The sequence below is a fragment of the Stegostoma tigrinum genome, chromosome 27 (assembly GCF_030684315.1).
Source record: "Stegostoma tigrinum isolate sSteTig4 chromosome 27, sSteTig4.hap1, whole genome shotgun sequence".
Lineage (NCBI taxonomy): Eukaryota > Metazoa > Chordata > Chondrichthyes > Orectolobiformes > Stegostomatidae > Stegostoma > Stegostoma tigrinum.
This window is the reverse complement of record NC_081380.1, coordinates 9,671,747-9,690,686: the sequence shown is the minus strand read 5'-3', so window position 1 is coordinate 9,690,686 and position 18,940 is coordinate 9,671,747. Positions and strand designations below refer to the sequence as shown.

General features: G+C 39.5%; 1 protein-coding gene across 13 annotated transcripts in view; it reads left to right on the top strand.

The window, feature by feature from the left end:
- The window catches only part of LOC125464498 (general transcription factor II-I-like), a 224,658-nt gene that overhangs the window by 11,297 nt on the left and 194,421 nt on the right, over positions 1–18,940 (top strand). For 11 of the 13 annotated variants that reach the window (XM_048556894.2, XM_048556896.2, XM_048556895.2 and 8 more), the window contains exon 2: positions 17,800–17,903. In XM_048556894.2, coding sequence (XP_048412851.1) covers positions 17,805–17,903 — 99 coding nt within the window. In that variant the 5' untranslated portion in view covers positions 17,800–17,804. Of the gene's footprint in view, positions 1–5,823; positions 6,197–17,799; positions 17,904–18,940 lie in introns of all 13 variants that reach the window. The other 2 variants (XM_059655202.1, XM_059655203.1) reach the window with 1 other exon arrangement.

The following is an 18,940-nucleotide window of genomic DNA, read 5'->3' as shown; positions in this document are numbered from 1 at the left end:
GAAAGGGAGGGTGCTTAAAGAAACAACATTCTGCAAAGCAAGATACTGGTCACAACATCCCCTCTGCCTATAAATACTGTGATGTGTGCTTCTTTCTCACTTCACCTGATAAAGGGGCTACGCTCCAAAAGTTTGTGATTTTCAAATAAACCTGTTGGACTATAACTTGTATGATTTCTGACCTTGTTACTTAAAAATAATTGAGTGTCTAGATTTGGCCATACAAAGATCAGCTTTTTACCAAGTATTTAGTGGTCAGTGTATTTGTCATGCGTGTGGAGTTGAGGTGGTTCTGGGAAGTGTACCGTTTTAATAAAAACGATGTATGGAACTGTTGATTTAAGAAGCTGGGACTAAATCCTCAAAGGAATGGACTTGAAATTTACTTGAATAAATTTGAAATTTTGAAGAAGTTTCTGATTGAATTTGATGCTACATATGTTAAGCGACTTGTCCAGTAAATCTGGCAGTTGTATCTTTTGTCTTTTAATATCAAGTTACTATTTAGAGTGAAAATTGTAAAATGTGATGAGTTTGTTCTGTACATACTTAATTTGATTTTGATTTGTTTCATTAAAGTGAAAGTTACAACAATTGAGAGTTTGTTCATTTTTCTGGAGTTCTTTTTCGTCCATAAGCCTCCATTGGGTCATAAGCTGTTTATTACTGCTGGTCACAAACTGGATCAAACTCTGCTAGGACATCAACATAAGACTGGGCTAGCAACACTTTTATTCATTCATGAACCTGGATGTTACTCGCTTTTTGGGCCAAATAAGAGGGGAATTTGGAACCTGTCATTTGATAGGGGATATAATGTCTACAGGACTGAGGCTTGGAGGGAAAAGCAAACAGTACTCAGATTTAGCATCATTTGTTTAGCTTGGGTTCTAACTTCTAGGGTTCTTTCAGTTTTTTTAGTAACAAAGGCCAATTTTTTTTCTGGTGCATGGTTAATATTTCTAAGCAATCTTTTATTCTTGAAGTTTCTTAACTATTAAAACTTGACAGTTCAAGGTTGTGATGTAAAGTGTGTGATTTTATGTATTAATATACATTTCACAGTTGGGTTTTGAGGTAGTGGCATATGGGTTTGGGGTGTTGGACTGAAAGGGCTTGAAGATTTAACTTCACAGTATTTTTGTGGCCTTGGGTTTTTGCTCTGTTTAAAACGAGAGAGTCTGGAAGAGATCTTCGGATGCTAATGGGAATACCCCCCCACCCCCCAACATTGAAAGCTCTTCTGAGCAAAAACAAGTAAATAGCTGTGAATGAGGCTTTCAGTTTAAAATACAGTCGAATAATTTCTGTATTTTTGCATAGGACAAACTCCAAAAGCTTGTAAAAAGCTTTTGAGTTTCAGTTTAGCAGCATTGCAAAAGTATTAGCTGAAGCTGTATATCTAAGACGGTTATTCTTGAGAAAGGGAGATAATTTAGAACTTTGAAGAAATTTATGTATTCTTTGAATCGGGGTTTTAGTTTTGAAGGTTTCAGATCAGAAGTGTTTGGTTAACAGCCTGAATTGGTTATTTTGAGTTGAGAAAGTCTATGCTGAATTATATGACGGCTTGTGGAAGTGGCAATCAGATACTCAAAACTCTGATTTGAGGCCATAGGTCGCTCAAACCCAAAGTGAGATGTCTCTTGTGCTTGAGCAGTATAAAGTGGTACTTTGGGATTTATGGAATTGTTTGTGTGTTTTAATATGTTTAAATATTTCACGTGACTAGTTTGGTTTGTTGTATTTATTTTTTTTTGTGTGATAAACTTCTGTTTTGGTGATAAAACCAAATCTACAGTATTGTGTGTTTCAGTGACAAACTACCTGTTTAAATGGATGTGAGTTTGCTTGTTGAGCTAGAAGGTTAGTTTTCAGATGTTTCGTCACCATTCTAGGTAACATCATCAGTGAGCCTCCGACGAAGCGCTGGTGTTATGTCCCGCTTTCTATTTATCTGTTTAGGTTTCCTTGGGTTGGTGACATCACCAATGCAGGAAATGACATCACCAACCCAAGGAAACCTAACCAGATAGATAGAGAGCGGGGCATAACACAAGCGCTTCGTCGGAGGCCCGCTGATGATGTTAGCTAGAATAGTGACGAAACGTCTGAAAACGAACCTTCCAGCTCAGCGAGCAAACTCACTTCCAGCACCTCAGCCTGAGCTACAAATCTTCTCAAAACTCACTACCTGTTTAAATCTAAAACATTAGGATCTATCAAGCAGGTTTAACTCTGGGTTTTGGCATATCCAGTAATAATATCAGCTAGGATTGTAACAATGCTCATAGTATTCCTTTTATAATATGGTAACTTCTTAGTTCTTAAAATGCTGCTTGTTATCTTTTTCTATACAATAGTAATAACACTGAACATATCTGCAACGTTATAGGAAAGAAAATAAAGCCGTTTGCTTTGTAATTTAAACAGATCAAAGTTTCAGGTGTAAATTATTAAGTTAAACAGTTGTAATTTTTGAAGGAATCTCATTAGCTAACTAAATACATCAGAAGAATTGCACATTTTATAGTGCACTACATCTTATTCTTACAGGATGCAATATATATTTTGTTTAGAATATTACGAGAATTATCACTCATACACAAATTGAACTTGTTGGCTGAAAAGTGGAGATGTCAGTTTTGCTGTCTCTGTGGTCTTGGGTGATCTATGTAGTCTTTTCTCCTGCTTGCTTTAGATTTATTTCCTCAGCATTTTCTCCTAATTTTCTTTTCTTTTGAGTGGACCTCTGAGGGGACCTTCTGGAGCCACTGCTGCTATATATGTAGGTACACAAATCACCATGTGTGCAATGTACGACTGGCTACGTGTGTGTGCAGCCTTGCAGCTTAGACGGAGCATTGCTCTGCAATGTCTATTCAATTTCCTTTTGAAATCACCATTCTTGTCTTCTTCCACTGCCCTCAATGAGTTCTAGGTCACTACTAGATTATAGAAAGAGACTGTTTGGCTCATTGTGTCTGTGCCAGTCAGCAAAGCTAAGACTACAATAATCTCATCTGATGTCTCTTCACCCATAGTCGTGGAGGCTGTGGCAATGCACATGAGTATCTAAGTGCTGTTTTGGTCCTGGGTGATTCTGAAATTGTGGCTGACAAATCATTTTGTTTATTGTTTTACCAAGGTGGCTGTTCACTGAAACATAAGCAATGCTGCTTTTGGTTTTAACAACAAAACAATAGAATAAATCAAACTATTTACACATAAAATATATTTAAAGGTTTTGAAACATAGATTGAATGGGATTATATCAGTGATAATGGGAACTGCAGATGCTGGAGAATCCAAGATAACAAAGTGTGGAGCTGGATGAACACAGCAGGCCAAGCAGCATCTCAGGAGCACAAAAGCTGACGTTTCGGGCCTAGACCCTTCATCAGAGAGGGGGGGGATGGGGAGAGGGAACTGGAATAAATAGGGAGAGAGGGGGAGGTGGACCGAAGATGGAGAGAAAAGAAGATAGGTAGAGAGGAGAGTATAGATAGTGAGGGGATAGGTCAGTCCAGGGAAGATGGACAGGTCAAGGAGGCAGGATGAGGTGGTAGGTAGGAAATGGAGGTGCGGCTTGAGGTGGGAGGAAGGGATGGGTGAGAGGAAGAAGAGGTTAGGGAAGCGGAGACAGGCTGGGCTGGTTTTGGGGTGCAGTAGGGGAAGGGGAGATTTTGAAGCTTGTGAAGTCCATGTTGATACCATTGGGCTGCAGGGTTCCCAAGCGGAATATGAGTTGCTGTTCCTGCAACCTTTGGGTAGCATCATTGTGGCACTGCAGGAGGCCCATGATGTACATGTCGTCTGAGGAATGGGAGAGGGTGTTGAAATGGTTCGCGACTGGGAGGTGCAGTTGTTTATTGCGAACCGAGCGGAGGTGTTCCGCAAAGCGGTCCCCAAGTCTCTGCTTGGTTTCCCCAATGTAGAGGAAGCCACACCAGGTGCAATGGATACAATATACCATATTGGCAGATGTGCAGGTGAACATCTGTTTGATACGGAAGGTCATCCTGGGGCCTGGGATGGTGGTGTGGGGGCAAGTGTGGCACTTCCTGTGGTTGCAGGGGAACCTGGGGTTCCTAAACTCCCCCCAATTTAAACAAATTCTCATCTCTCACACTCTCTCGCGCGCTCTCTCGCTCCCCTCCTCTTCCTCCGCCCCTGCCCCCCCCCCCCCCCCCCCCCCCCCCCCCCCCCTCGGACATACAGACAACAGTTTGATGCCACTACTCCAATCCATCTCCTAAAATAATGAGTATTTAGCATACAGATGAATCACAACTGCTTCAACATTAAGAGTCTCTGACTCAACCACCCATTCAGGCAGATAGTTCCAGACTCTGACCATCCTCTGGTTGAAAAAAAAATTTTCTTTTGCCATTCTTTAGCCTTTTACCTTTTTACTTAAATCTGTGTTACTCACTCCTCATGCTTTGCTTCCAGGATTGCAACTCATGCCTACCCACCCTCTTTCTCATAGGCCAGTCCTTCCAGCTCAGGCAGCATTCTGGTAATTCTGTTCAGTGTGCACTAATGCAATCACAGCCTTCCTACCAGACCAGAATTGTACCCAGTATTCCAGTTGTAGCACAACCAGTTTTTTTAATATAGTTCCAGCACAAGTTCCCCAATCTTGTATTCTGTGGATACCATACAAAAGTCCTCTGATTTTCAGTACTTCCCAAGGTCCCTCCATTTCATTATTTCATCCCTTGCTTGAGCATTATCTGAATTGTTTTTTTCAGGGTTGCATTCCATTTGCGATTGCTCTGACCACCTGCCCAGGCTGGTAGATGCCCTGCAATTTGCAGCTATCCTTTTCATGATTTAGTGCCCTCCCAATTTTCATGCCATCTGAATATCTTGATCATATTGCCATACTTTTACCTCCAGATAATTAACTTGCATGACAAACAGCTAGGGGTCCAGCATTGAGACCTGCTGAGCTCCACTAAAATCAGACTTCTAGTCACAGTTACAGGAAGCTGTGTGCACCTTTTGTCTTGGATCTCGTACTCTCGTTTTCCTGACCAATCTTCTATGAGGGAACTTATCAAAAGCCTTGTGAAGTCCAGGTAGGCCGCATCAAATGCATTACCCTCATCAACTCTCCTGGTTACCTCCCCAAATTCTCTCAAATTTGTCAAACATGACTGTGTGTTTTAACAAATCAATGCACACTGACGCTGCTTAATTAGTCCCTGTCTCAATTCTTTTTAATAATTTCACCAACAATGAAGTATACTCTGGTTCCTCTTCAGATACTTTTGGTTCTTCGTCAAATTGTATAAATGTTACTGAAACTGACTGGTTTGTAATTTCCTGTTGTATTCCTTTTTTAAATTATGTGATAATGTTAGTAGTCCTCCAGCCCTGTGGTCGGAGAGGATTTGAAAATTACAGCCAGGGCCTCAATCCCTCCTCACTTCCTGCAACATCTCATCTGACTTGCAGATTTATCCACTTTTTAGATTGCTAAACTCTCTCTCATTCTCCCTCTCTCATTAATTTCAAATGTTTCAAGGTCTTCCATCCTGCTGCTTTTGCTTACGTCCTTTCCCGTTGCAAAGCCCAATGCAAAGTATTCATTATGGATTGAATCCATGTTGTCTGGGTCTTACTTGTGACAGGAAAAAGTTATTGGTATGCTTCGGATGTCTTGTACCTAGCTGTCTGTTAGCTTTTATATTGTCAGCTAACAGAAAATTGTGGTCATAAGTGAATTTGACCATAAATTAGTCATGATAAATTTGAGTGTCATAAGTACCTTGGCTGCACTCTCCTCATTTGTTTCTTTTTTTTTCTCTCTAGCCTACTGCCATAGTTCCAGCGCTTGCTGTTATCAATCATAGAACCTCAGCGTTGAAGCAGGCTACTTGGCCCATTGAGTCCACACAGACCCTCTGAGCAGCATCCCACCCACAAACATCCCGTTCAACCCTGCATTTTCCGTGGCTAATCCACCTAGTCTGCACATTTTTGAACTGAGAGGAAACCGGAACACCTGAATGAAACCCACGCAGAATGCGCAAACTCCACACAGGCAGTCACCTGAGTGTGGAATTGAACCTGGGTTCCTGATGCTGTGAGGAAACAGTGCTAACCACTGAGCCACCATGCTGTCTGGATAAGGCACCAGCACTGTTTCTGCTTGGTTTTGAACCACACACTTTTCGCGTATAAGGTGAATGTGATACCCACTACAGTATAGAAGCAGGTTTATCTGTAGCATACCCCAAAGTGCTTGCCTGCTTAATGTGGGCAAAATATGGAATCACCTTGCTTGTATATAGTGATGATAGAACAGTAATATACTTCAGATACTGGAAATTTGGAATTAAAGCAGAAAATGCTGGCAACATTGAACAGGTTAAGTCACTGATCTTTCATCAGAACTAAGAAGTCTTAAAAAAATCTTAACAAATGCAAGTGTAGTGGGGAGGGTTAGAAAAGGAACAAAATGACATGTCTCTGATAGGCTTGAAAGAATGAGGTGTCAAAACGCATAGCTGCTTGCTCTGGATTCAGCCCTGCTTATTACTTTCTTCATTCTTTTTTTTTGCATTTTTTTTCAGACTTTAAAATGAAATCTATTTGCATAATTTCATGTCTGCTATTAATTGAATTACGGTCTGTTGGTAATTTTATATCGGAAAAATTGGAAGACATGGAATGGATTGGACGTTTTCTGGATTGGAAAGGGTTTTTCCATTAAGTTTCATCAACAAATTAAGTGTTTAATATATGCTGTAAGCCGCCGTTGGAAGGGGGCAATATCGACTGACTTTGGAGAAGGCAAGGAAAGCTTTCAAGGAGATTATAGCTTAGTGTTATGGTCCTTAATCACAGACGGACCAGGCTTTGAAAAGATGGAGGGGAGGAGGCTGTATGCCACTTGTTGCCTAGCAACCTTTTCTGTGTATGGATTTTTTTTTGTTCTACAGACCTAAGCTAGGAAGGAAGACACCCCTGAAAATGAAGGAATCTCTCCTGAACCAATTTTCCCAGTAGAAATTCTGCAAACCTGATAAAGTTTCTAATACTAATACTTTTGACGACCTTGAAACCTGGACTGTGACCAAAATTGTTGAAGACAGAAACCTAGGGTCATGATAATTGGAGCTGAATGCAGTTCCATCAGTCTCTGGCTGTCAATAATTCAATTGAATCTTCTGGCAATCCGATGTATTACGACTATGCATCATGTCTTATCCTTTGTTTTCAGATCCATGGCTCATAGGGCTTTTTTTTTTCCCCTTTTTTTTGTCTCCAACTTTTCTGCAGAGACTTGTCTGTATCTGGGTGTCTGAGGAAAAAGTTTTTTAATTCTGATTTTTAATAGTTCAGCATTAACTCTCATTTGCCATTTAGAACAGGCGGCAGTAGAAATAATCTTCTCACTTGAAATAAATATATTACTTTGAATTCAGCCTAGAGGGAATTTTTTTTCACGTTGGATAATAGTACAAAAAAAGCAATTTTTACAGTTGAATCAACGTTGGAAATGTGTGATTGGATAATAGGCTTGATCATCAGTGTATTTGCATCATGGTTATGACTGATTTTTTTTTTCTCTTTCAAAACAGGGAAGATTCGAAATCTGACTTAGTCAAGAGGTTGCCACTTTTCAGACAATATACCTGTAATGCATCCCTCCCAAGCTGACAATGCAGGCATTTTAGATAATATCTGTTTGGATTCATTCATTGGAGGTGGAAAATAATGCTGCTTTTGGTGATTCTGGACTGATTGACAATCTTACCACTGTTAATATATGATTTGGGTGTAAGTGCTGATGATCAGCTTCTGAAAGAGAAGCAAGGTATACAAGGATTTGGGAGAAACAGCACTATAGTATAATATAGTGCGCTATTGCCCAGGGTTAGACTAAGGCAATATAGTAAGGTCTCAGATAAGGATCCTAACGGAAGAAGATTCAGAAAGGTGCAAGAAATTATGTGAAGTTCTAAAGAAATTCAGAGATGGAAAAATTGGAGCATCATGACAGAATTAGTGCATGAAGTAGAAATGGCACCTGCTTATCCATTATTAAGGAGTGATCTACAAGCTGGCTATATCGCTGCTTTCTGTGCATTGAAAATATTTAAATATATTCTCTGTAAAATCAACCTATTTTTGTAATAGATTACTTGTGGAGTAAAATAAACATCATAAAAATATAGTATGCACTGACTTGCATGACACATATCTACATGTATGGTTGATCTGATGACTCCAGACAGACAGAAACAACCTTTCATAGCCTTGTTTATCAAGAATTTATCCAACTTTTGCCCCCAAAAAATTCAAGGACTCTCTCCAAAGGTAGTGGAACCAGTCTTCCAGTGACCGGAACCCTCAGGAGAAAAGGTCTTGTGTCTTGGAATGGTGTGCCCCCTATTTCCAGATTATCCCACCAGAGGAAACATCCTTTCCGTATTAACTCTGTCAAGACCCTTTAAGATCTTTTGTATTTAAATCAAGTTGGTTGTTCTCTGAACTCCAGATCCAAGTATAGCCTGTCCAGCCTTTTCTTGACAGCCAGTTAACCCACCATTCCAGGTATAAATCTAGTCAACATCTGAATTACTTCCGATATGACTACATAATTCCTTAAATTAGGAAGCCAGTGCTATACACACTACTCCAAATGTGTTCTCACCTGCGTTCTGTGTAATGGAAGCATAACTTCCCTACTTTGTATTTTATTTGTATGACAATAACTAATAACGTTCAGCTTGCTTTCCTAATTATTGCTTTACCTGCATTCTAATGTTTTGGGATTTATGCAGTACGGCACCCAAATCACTTTGCATTTCAGAGTTCTGCATTCTGTTATCTGTTTGGATAATGTGCTTTTCTTCTTCCTGCCAAAATGGGTGCTCTCACATTTTCTCCAGGTAGTCTTCATTTACCAAATGTTTTTCACTCACTTATCTATGTCTTTGCAGCCTCCTTGTGCCCTCTTCACAACTTATTTTTCCTACTGATCTTTATATCATCAGCAACTTATGCTTGATAACAAAAGGCTGATAGCTAAACATGTTTAGGTCCCAGCACTTACCCTGTGATACACCATTGCTGAAAACGTACCAACCAGAAAATGAATTACTCATGCCTTACTGTGGCTAGTGAGCAGGGAACCATCTCCTATCCATGCTATTATGTTATCCCATACGCAGTGAATTTCTGTTTTCCACAATAATTTGTGTAGCATCCCACCTATGACTTCTGAAAATCTAAGTGCAATGTGTTGTAAAATGGATTGGTTAGCTGTAGGTATGAGTAGGCATGTGTACCGTAGACCTGGGCAAAAAAATGATTACGACTTTTTCCTTCTAGTTTCTTCTGGCAGTGTTTAAGAGGTTATGCTGTAACACTATGAAACTCTGGTTAGACCCCACTTGGAACACTGTTCAGTTCTGGTCACCTCATTATGGGAAAGATGTAGAAGCTTTAGAGAGAGTGCAGGGGAGATTTATCAGGATGCTGCCTGAGCTGTAGGGCAGGTCTTATGAGGAAAGATTGAGGGAGCTAGGCCTCTTTTTCATTGGAGCGAAGAAGGATGAGAGGTGACTTGATAGAGGTACACAAGATGATGAGAGGTATAGATAGTGGATAGTCAGACTTTTCTCCAGGGTGGAAATGACTCTTACGAGGGTGCATAATCATTAGGTGATTGGAGGAAAGTATGGGGAGATGTCAAAGGTAGGTTCTTCACACATAGTGTGGTGGACATGTTCAGTGCGCTGCCGGCAGTGGTAGTGGAGTCAGATACTTAAGAGATTTTTAAGTGACTCTTGTGTAGACACATGGAAGATAGTGAAATGCAGGGTAGAATTGATGTTAGTAGATAACAGGTAGACACAACAATAAGGGCCGAAGGTCCTGTACTGTTCTATTTCTGTGTGTGTGACCTGTGTGGTCCCATTCGAGCTTTGTTGTGTACTGCATGTGGGCACATTTTTAATTGGGCGGCTTTTCTGTACAGCCAGTTGTCTCTTGCATAGCATGCTGTGGGCTGTTGTGTGGCTTCACATCTGTACCGCTTAAATGGAACATTGTGTTTTGGTGTTTCATTTTTAAAAAAAAATCAAATCTTACGAAAAATGGAAAACATAAGAAAGCCAGAAAGGTGACAACATTGATTTGTAAGGAGAATATTATTGGAGAGAAATGATGCCCTGGAGGGCAGTGTCAAGACAGGATCCATTTTGGTTGGAGTTAAGAAATAATAAAGATAACTTTTACTCCACTGGATAAATTCGATAATCCACTAACTATTGGAAAAAGTATAGAGGAGATGATTTTGCAGGGAAGTTAGAGCTACAAGAAACGTAGAGAAATCTGTAATGGGACTTTTTTAATCTGAATATTGACTGTGATAATGTAAAGCAGCAGGAGAGAGTGGAGTTTCTAAAGAGTGTTTGGAGGTTTTACAAGCAGTACAAACTTAGCCTGACGAGGAAGAACACATTACTGGATCTAGTTCGGGGAAATCCATTGGGCCAAATGAATTGTTAGTAAAGAAACAGTGTCCATAATAGATTTAGATCAGTAGTGGAGAAGAATGAGCAATCCAGAGTGAGAGTGCTTAATTGTGAAATGGTTAGTTTTAGTGAATTGAGATTGCATCTATCCCAGGTAACTTGAAATAAAATAAAACTTAAGAATTATGGATGCTCGATATCTGGAATAAAAACAAATTGCTGGTGAAACTCAGCAGGTCTGGCAGCATCAGTGGAATTAAAGCAGAGCTAATGTTTTGAGTCCACTGACTTGTCATCAGAACTGTTCTGCTGAGGAGTAATTGGACTCAGTGTTAACCCTGCTTTCTTTCACAGTTCCGCCAGCAATTCCTGTTTTTATTTAAGAATTTATAATAGAAGCTTGATCTGATACAAGGTTGTATGTCAACAGTGTGCTTTTTATAGGGGAGTGTGTTTGGGTAGGTAACGGTGAATTTCCACAAGAAAGTGGGTCTGGTAGGACCAACAAAGCCAGAGCTCTCTGAATGATTGAGAGAAAGATGAAGAAACAGAAAGGGGTATATAATAGATATGTGATTAGCAATGCTGATCAAGGTTCAATATAGGTAGTTAAGAGGGGTAGTCAGAAAGGCAATGGGAGGGAATGAGAAGAGCTGAAATGTTAATGTGAAAGGGAATCCAAATCTCTCCTTGATATTTTTGAATCCGTTTAGGGAGATATGTCACATCCTTTGAAACAGGTGGGACTTGATTCTGGGCCTCCTGCCTCAGACATTGGGACACTACCAATGGGCATCAAGAGCCCCTTCCAAATGTCTTCAATATGTATATAAATCATTTAAAAAGTTGGCAAGTAAAGGGTTGGAACTGATCAGGGACCAAAAGGGGAATCTGTATGTGGCAGCAAAAATCAGGTTGCAATGTTACATTAATGCTTTGCTCAAATCCTTTGGAATTGTAGTGAATGAGGAGGTAGTTGAGAAATAATTTATTAGCCAAAAAATGATTACAAAGATATTATAAATCTGGTTTATTTAAAGTTGGTGGATCACCAAGACTGAAATGATTCTGTGGATGCTGAAGATGGAAATGTCAAAGATACCACCTTCAGTCTTCTAATCCTGTTGTGTTATGGGGTTAGTATCGGACTGGAAAATTGCAAATTTTGAGCCACACATACAAAAGCTGAGTGTATAGAGATGTGTAAACAAACGTAGTTCCTCCTGCATGCTCCTGGTCCATATCCCTCCAACCTTTCCTATTCATAGACTTATCCAAGTGTTTTTTAAACATTGTAACTTTGCCCACATCCAGCAGTTCCTCAGGAAGGTCATGCCATATGTGAACCATCTTCTGTGTAAAAACAAAATTGTAAAGTTGTCCCTCATGTCGTTTTTAAATATATGTTGTATTTTTTTGGAACATTTTGAAAAAAGCAAATTCTGTATTGCTGCCGTAGCCCATGTTGCATTTGGGGACACCAAGACTTCAACTCGGAAGTCACGTGATTCAGTTTGTGGTAAAGTAAAATCTTGGATTTGAGCATAGATTTTGAGAGGGCTTATCTGAGGAGCAATCGCCTTTGCGTTTTCCTTCTTTGACATCCCTCTCTTCAATGCTTTGAGTTGAAATCCATTCCAAGACTTCATCGCTGCTAAGGGAGGGAATTTTAAAAGGAGATGCCTGAATCTACATCACTGTGTTCAGAAAAGTGACTCAGCCAGCCATAATTGATCTTATAAAATACCTTGATAACAATGTGTAGAGCTGGATGAACACAGCAGGCCAAGCAGCATCTTAGGAGCACAAAAGCTGACTTTTCGGGCCTAGACCCTTCTGCTGCTTGGCCTGCTGTCTTCGTCCAGCTCTGCACTTTGTTATCGCGGATTCTCCAGCATCTGCAGTTCCCATTATCTCTATCTCTAATAAAGTATCTTAATGTAAACAACTTGTGTGCAAATTGAGTTTGGCTATAGACAAACCTTTGGGAAGACCATGTAGAATTCTTCATGAATCTTAACTTACTTGGCCAAGTGCTTTTAAGCTGGCACTTATTTCAGTCTTTCTTTGGCAGTTCTTAATTAAGAAGGGTAATTATATATATTTTCATGATTTAAAATGTTTGCTAATCCTTGCCTGTTTGCTTGAGTAAGATTTTTTGATTATAATAAAGTGATTCTTTGTTACTTGAACCTGGCTGTCTGTTACTCAGTTACATTTAGTCTGATATAACTGGCAATATCATCTATCTTTTGTGACCACTGGAGGAATGAGACAAGGAAATGGAGCCACTCCTCCTAACTGTATCACAACCAAGGGGTTTGAGAGTAAATTGTAAACTTTTTATTTAAATAAAAGCAAAATTACGTGCATGTTGGATATCTGAAATAAAAGCAGAGTACTATATAAGATGTTAAGTCTGGCAATATCTATGGAGAGGGAAACTGATTATTTTTTTGAGTCCAGCCTTCTTCGAAGTTCCTGTCAGTTTAATGTTAGTGTTGGAAAGGCTTTGAGAAATGATATCCAGGAATCAAGAATCCAAATTAACAGTCAGTCGGACAGTTGTTTTAAGATCAGGCAACGACAAGGGATGTTGCTGTTCAGATGGCCCATCTGTACATCAAAAGGCCTTTAATAGAGACACGTAATAGACATGGCAGCAAATTTTAAAACCATTGGAAGAAAAAAAGTATGGCAGGAAAGATGGTCATGGCACATGTTTCAGGGAGATTGTACAACAGGATTTCAGAAGGGTTTTTGTTGGATCACTGCTTTTACTTGATATAAACTACTGGTCAGATATGGTTGAACAGAGCACACTTCAAAATTTGAATGTATTGTGAATCGTGAGGATGGCAATGATAGACTTCCAGGTGGACATAAGCCTACTGCTAGAATGAACTGATCTGAGGCAAATGAAGATTTGACTGTAGACCAGTCTGCATTGATACATTTTGGTTGGAGGAGTGAGAAGTAATGGGAATGTGAAGGGTTCCATTCATTAGGAAATGCAAGAACAGTGATACTTGGGTAAATATGTATACAAATTGTTAACGGTGTCAAGGAGGTGTTAATTGAGAAATTAGAAACAAAAAACAGAAATTGCTGATTTAAAAACTCAGCAAGTCTGGCAGCATCTGTAGGGAGAAAGCACAATTAATGCTTCAGACGTAGCAACACTTCAGACCTGACTAACCCTAACCCTGTTGCAGCCAGGAAAAGGTTAGTATATATGTTTAAAAAAATTGAGCGGTGGGGAGTGGGAAGGAGTAAACGATAAGTGGAGGTGGAACCAAGAGAGAAAAACAGGCTGACAAAGTCAAGTAAAAGTCAGTCTGGGAGAATGAATAGCTGCTAATGGGAACCATTTGTGGCTGACAATGGATAAAGAAATTTTTGGGTGAAAAGGAATTTTTGGCTTTACAAATAGAAACACATATGAAGAAAAAGTTATGAAAATTTATGAAACTCAGATTTGACTTAAGCTGGAATATTGTCTAATTCAGAGCACTGTCCTTTAGCGAGATGATGGAACTATTTACAAGAATGGCTCAGGGGATGAGTAACTTCAGTTAAGTAGACAGATTGGAAAAGTTAAGCTTAGTCTTGGAAAAGAAGAGGCTGAGGGGAGATCTCAGTTGTCAGGGTGAACCAGTCAGAAACATTTTAATATGATTGGCAGTTGAACCAAAAACGATACTGAGAGGCATGTTTTCTGGCCAATGTCTTTGGGATCTGCAGTGCATAGTATGTATGCACGAGCACTTGTGCCCTTCAAAAAATAAATTGTCAACTTCAGAGTATTCAGTGTTATTATTGGGAAACTTGGGTTCTAACACGGACGTAACCATATATAGCCTTAATTTGAGTTGTTTTTGTATACAGTGAGTTAAGTAAGAAAGAAAGGACTTGGTTTCATTTCTGAGAATACCAATAGTGTCTGGAAATGTATTTACATGCTTTTTCTAAAAGAAAATGAATGATCCAGTGTTTTACAGAACAGGGTGGAAGAGAAGTAGAAAGATCTGATTAAATTGGAGAGGGTTTGGAAAATATTTACCAGGGTCTTGCTGGGACTGAAGAGTGAGCGCTATAGGAAGAGGCTGGATAGGCTGGGACTTTTTTCCACTGGAACATAGGTGGTTGAGGGGTGGCCTTGTAGAAGTTTATAAAATCATGAGGGGTAGGGGAATTCAGAACTACTGACCGGATTTTTAAAGTGAGAGGAAAAAGATTTAAAAGGGGCCCGAGGGGCAGCTATTTCTTTCCACACGGGTGGTTCACATGTACCATGAACTGCCAGAGGGAGTGGTAGAAACAGACAGAGTTACGTTTAAAATACAGTTGGAAAGGTACATAAATAGGAAAGGTTTAGAGGGATATTGTCTAAACGCAGGCAAGTGGAATTAGTTTAGTTTGGGAAACTTGGCCAACATGGACGAGTTGGACCGAAGGTTCTGCATGACTGAGGGGGAAGAATGGTCTGCCACCCAACTTTTCTGGTGAGACAAGGAGATAACGTGCTTTCCTTTTAGAAAGTGTAAACTAGCTAGCATGTCAGTGTGTGCAGTTTTCTTTCAGATAGAAGTAGGTCATTTGAGGGAGAAAGCATCACAGCAGACTGGGCAGGAGAAAAGAAGTTTTGAATGGTTCAATGTGAGTAAGAAATCTGCAGAAATACCAGGCTGTGTAAGAGGAGTTTAAAGAACTCTCTCGCGTGGAACTGTGAGCTCCAAAAACAGTCTGAGGGCCTTTATGAAAAGATGTTAAAGAAGATAGCATTGGGTGAATAGACACATGCTGGAATAATAAACAAGTTTATCTGTGCAAACCAAACAATAATTTAATTGGTAAAAGGTTGAGCCTTTATTGAAGCTTGAATATATGTCAGGTTTAATTTTTAGTTCTCAGATTGGTAATAAGACCTCAACTAGTAAAATTTTCATTGTGTCCTTTGGCAGGTTTTAATGAATAGGTTCAGTGATTATCACCACAATAACCAAATTGCAAAAGTAAGACTAAAGGTCTGTCAGATGAGGTTTCACTTTGTGATCTGGTATTGCAGTCCAGTAGTATTTTCAAATGAGATCATAACAATACACATCTGAAGAGAAAATTTTGCAGGGCTAGCAGAGGTGGGGGATGAAGGGAGGGAGTGTGAATGAACTATATTGATTTGGAGAGAGCTGGTGTAGACTTAAGTGAAGCAAGTGGTCTCCCAGTGTACTGTGATTATTATGATCCTATACCTCTTGCTAATACTATACCTGGTGTGGTACCTTTTGAAGAAGTCGTTGAGTAATTGATATTGAGGAGAAATATGTATATTTTGTACTTGTCTGATAATGTCTTTTGCAAATTTTCATATCATGGATGACTTTTGAATGGTTAAAGGTTTTGGATTCTTTTCTAAGGAAGAAATTTGAAAAAAATCACATTACACAACTGTTTAAAAGTTAGATATTTTTAGTTTGAAAGCAGCATTCAGTGTTCTTTTTGAATTGGCCAACTTTATTTATACTCATTCAGAACATCTCCAATATTTAAGCATGAGCAACTGGAATATGAAACTATTTGGATATGCTAGATTTAAATGGTTTATCAAAGTTTTGAAGGGACGTTTGACTTCTTAGACTAGTTAACAATAATGTGAGCTGTGACTTGCCTACCGTTTACTGAAAATGTATGTGACTTTGGAAAGGAAACTTGGAAAGCTTTCAAGAAATGAGAGATGAAGTTTGTGACTTTAATTATTGCGTAAACTTGGTTTGAAAGGGATGGGGAACTGTGTGCTGAAGGTTGCATTAGCAACTCTGTTCTGGAGTTCGATCTTGTTTCTTCAGAACACCTGCGCATGAGTGGAAAAATAATTTTGCAAGTGGTGCAGGAGGCTGTTCTTCCTATCTGTTTAGTAGAAATTTATCAACCAACTCAGTGCCCTCTTCCAGTGTGCTCCTCATACCCTATGGTCCCTTTACTTTTACGAATCTTACATATGTTTTTCTTGAAAGTCATAAATATTTTGGCTGGAACCATTTCCTGTGACAGAGAATTCCATTGGCTTATACTGGTGTCTGGATGAAGATATTTCCCCTCATTTCTAACCTAAAAGGCCTACCCCTTATCCTTAAATTGTGACCCCTAGTTTTGAGCTCCCAGGTCATTGGTAACATCATTTTAACCCTGGTTAATGCCATTTAGAATTGTATAGGTTTCTGAGATTCCACACCACCTCCTCCTTAACCATACTGAATATAGTCATAACTAATCCAGTCTCTGTTGATATGTCAGTGCAACCACCACATACCTTCCCCTGCCATCCCCCGCCCTGCCCACTATTCCTGGGAACCAGTCTGGTACACCTTATTAGTGCTTCCTCAGTAGCCAGAACATCCATCCTCCGGTAAAGAGACCAAAATTGTGCACAGTTCTCCAGATGTCGTCTTATTAGTACCCCTTCTAGTTGCAGTAGGATGTCCCTGCTCCGATACTCCAACCCTGTTGCTATATACAACATATCATTTGTCCCCTTCACTGCCTGTTGTATCTGCATGCTTACTTTCAGCAACTGGTGCATGAGGACTTAGTCTCTGTCTATCCTGACTGAGTTGGTTCCAATTTCTGTAGGACAACTGGGTGTGTCAGTAAAGTAATACAAAACTCCAGGCTATCTTTTCCATTCCAGTATCTCTTGTCTCTTGTTTGCTCACTCTCTGCCTATTCTGCCCTCTCTCTGTCTCACAAGGGTGCTTTTATTTGTGAATGGGGGATAGAGTTTAATTCTACAAAGTGGCTTAGTTGTTTTGCCACTGAATCAAAGATGTCTATAATAAATGAGTTGTTTTCTGAGTTTTGCTATGTCCCTAGCTGATGTTATTACTGGAAATGTCAGATTGTAGACCACATGTAAATAAAATCCCATTAATCCCAAAGCATTCCTTTTATAAATCTTAAAATGCACCTTGATTGTGAACATCTGATGCAAATATACTGGAGAAACTCCACAGGTCCTGTAGCATCTGTGGAGAAAGAAATATAGTTAATGTATTGAGTTCAGTATGACTTTAGAAATTCTGAAGAATTAAATATTAAGAACAGTTAGTTAATTTTTGGCAGCATCATTTGGGAGCCAAGCTGAAATTTATAACCCTAATTCGTATTGAATCGTAGCTCAGTTAATTTTAGTGATGTACATTTTTCCTGAATTTTATGATTGGGAGTTAGCATTGCGTTTTTGCTGAGTATATGATTATTTTAATGAATTCTTGTCTTCTCCCTTTATTCCTATACTCAGGAAACATGGCACAAGTTGGAACTTCACCAATTATACAGGAGGAACCCTCCAGCGCTGAAAATCTTCTGGCAGTAAAATTCCTTATGTCAGCACTGGAGTCTATGGTAAATTATTAGGAATTTACAAGATTATTGTTTATTAACAAACCTATGAATTTTAGCAGCCTTGTGCTACATAGGCACTTTTACTTTGTGATTCAAGGGATTTGAGTCTTCGAATAAGAACTAGGAGTGGGAGGAGGCCATCTAGCCCCTCGAGCCTGCCCTGCCATTTCGTAAGATCATGGCTGATCTTTTTGAGACTCAGCTCCACTTACCCACCCACTCATGGTAAACCTTTATTCTTTTACTGTTCAAAAATTTATCTAGCCTTGCCTTAAAAACATTCAGCGAGGTAGCTTCAACCACTTCACTGGGCAGGGAATTCCACAGATAATTTGCAAAATGTTTTTTGCACCACTTGACAGGTTTACTGCAGGTTTCATGCTATAGCAGTGAAGGAGATAATTCTAAACAAAAACAAAGTTGCTGGAAAAGCTCAGCAGGTCTGGCAGCATCTGTGGAGGAGAAAACAGAGTTAACATTTCGGGTCCGGGTTCTGAGAAAGGGTCACCGGACCCGAAATGTTAACTGTTTTCTCCTCCACAGATGCTACCAAACCTGCTGAGCTTTTCCAGCAACTTTTGTTTTTGTTCCTGATTTACAGCATCTGCAGTTCTTTTGGTTTTTGAGATAATTCTAAAGGTAGATTCAGAGGCTTATGACAATGTTTGTTCCTGCTGCTGTTGGGGAAAAGGGGTAGGTCCAGTAAATCATACTCGGGAATGCTGTTGACTGTGCAAGATCCAAATATCAAAGTGATTTAATTCACAGTAGTGTAAAAATGCCTTTTCACCTGTTTGAAGCAGCCCAGGAATCTAGTGTTATATTTATGTTTGAATGTGAAAATTGAAATACTCTTGGTCAATCTATATAAAACCATAAAGCTGCGTTTAGAATTGTACTCGCAGTTTTGGGCTTCATCTTGTAGGAAGTGACAATCAAACAAACAGTGGAGTTCATGAAGGCTGCTTCACAAACATTTCAGCAAGAGTCCTGCAAAATCTGTCCAAATGACTAAAAACTGTCAATCCTTCTGCTCA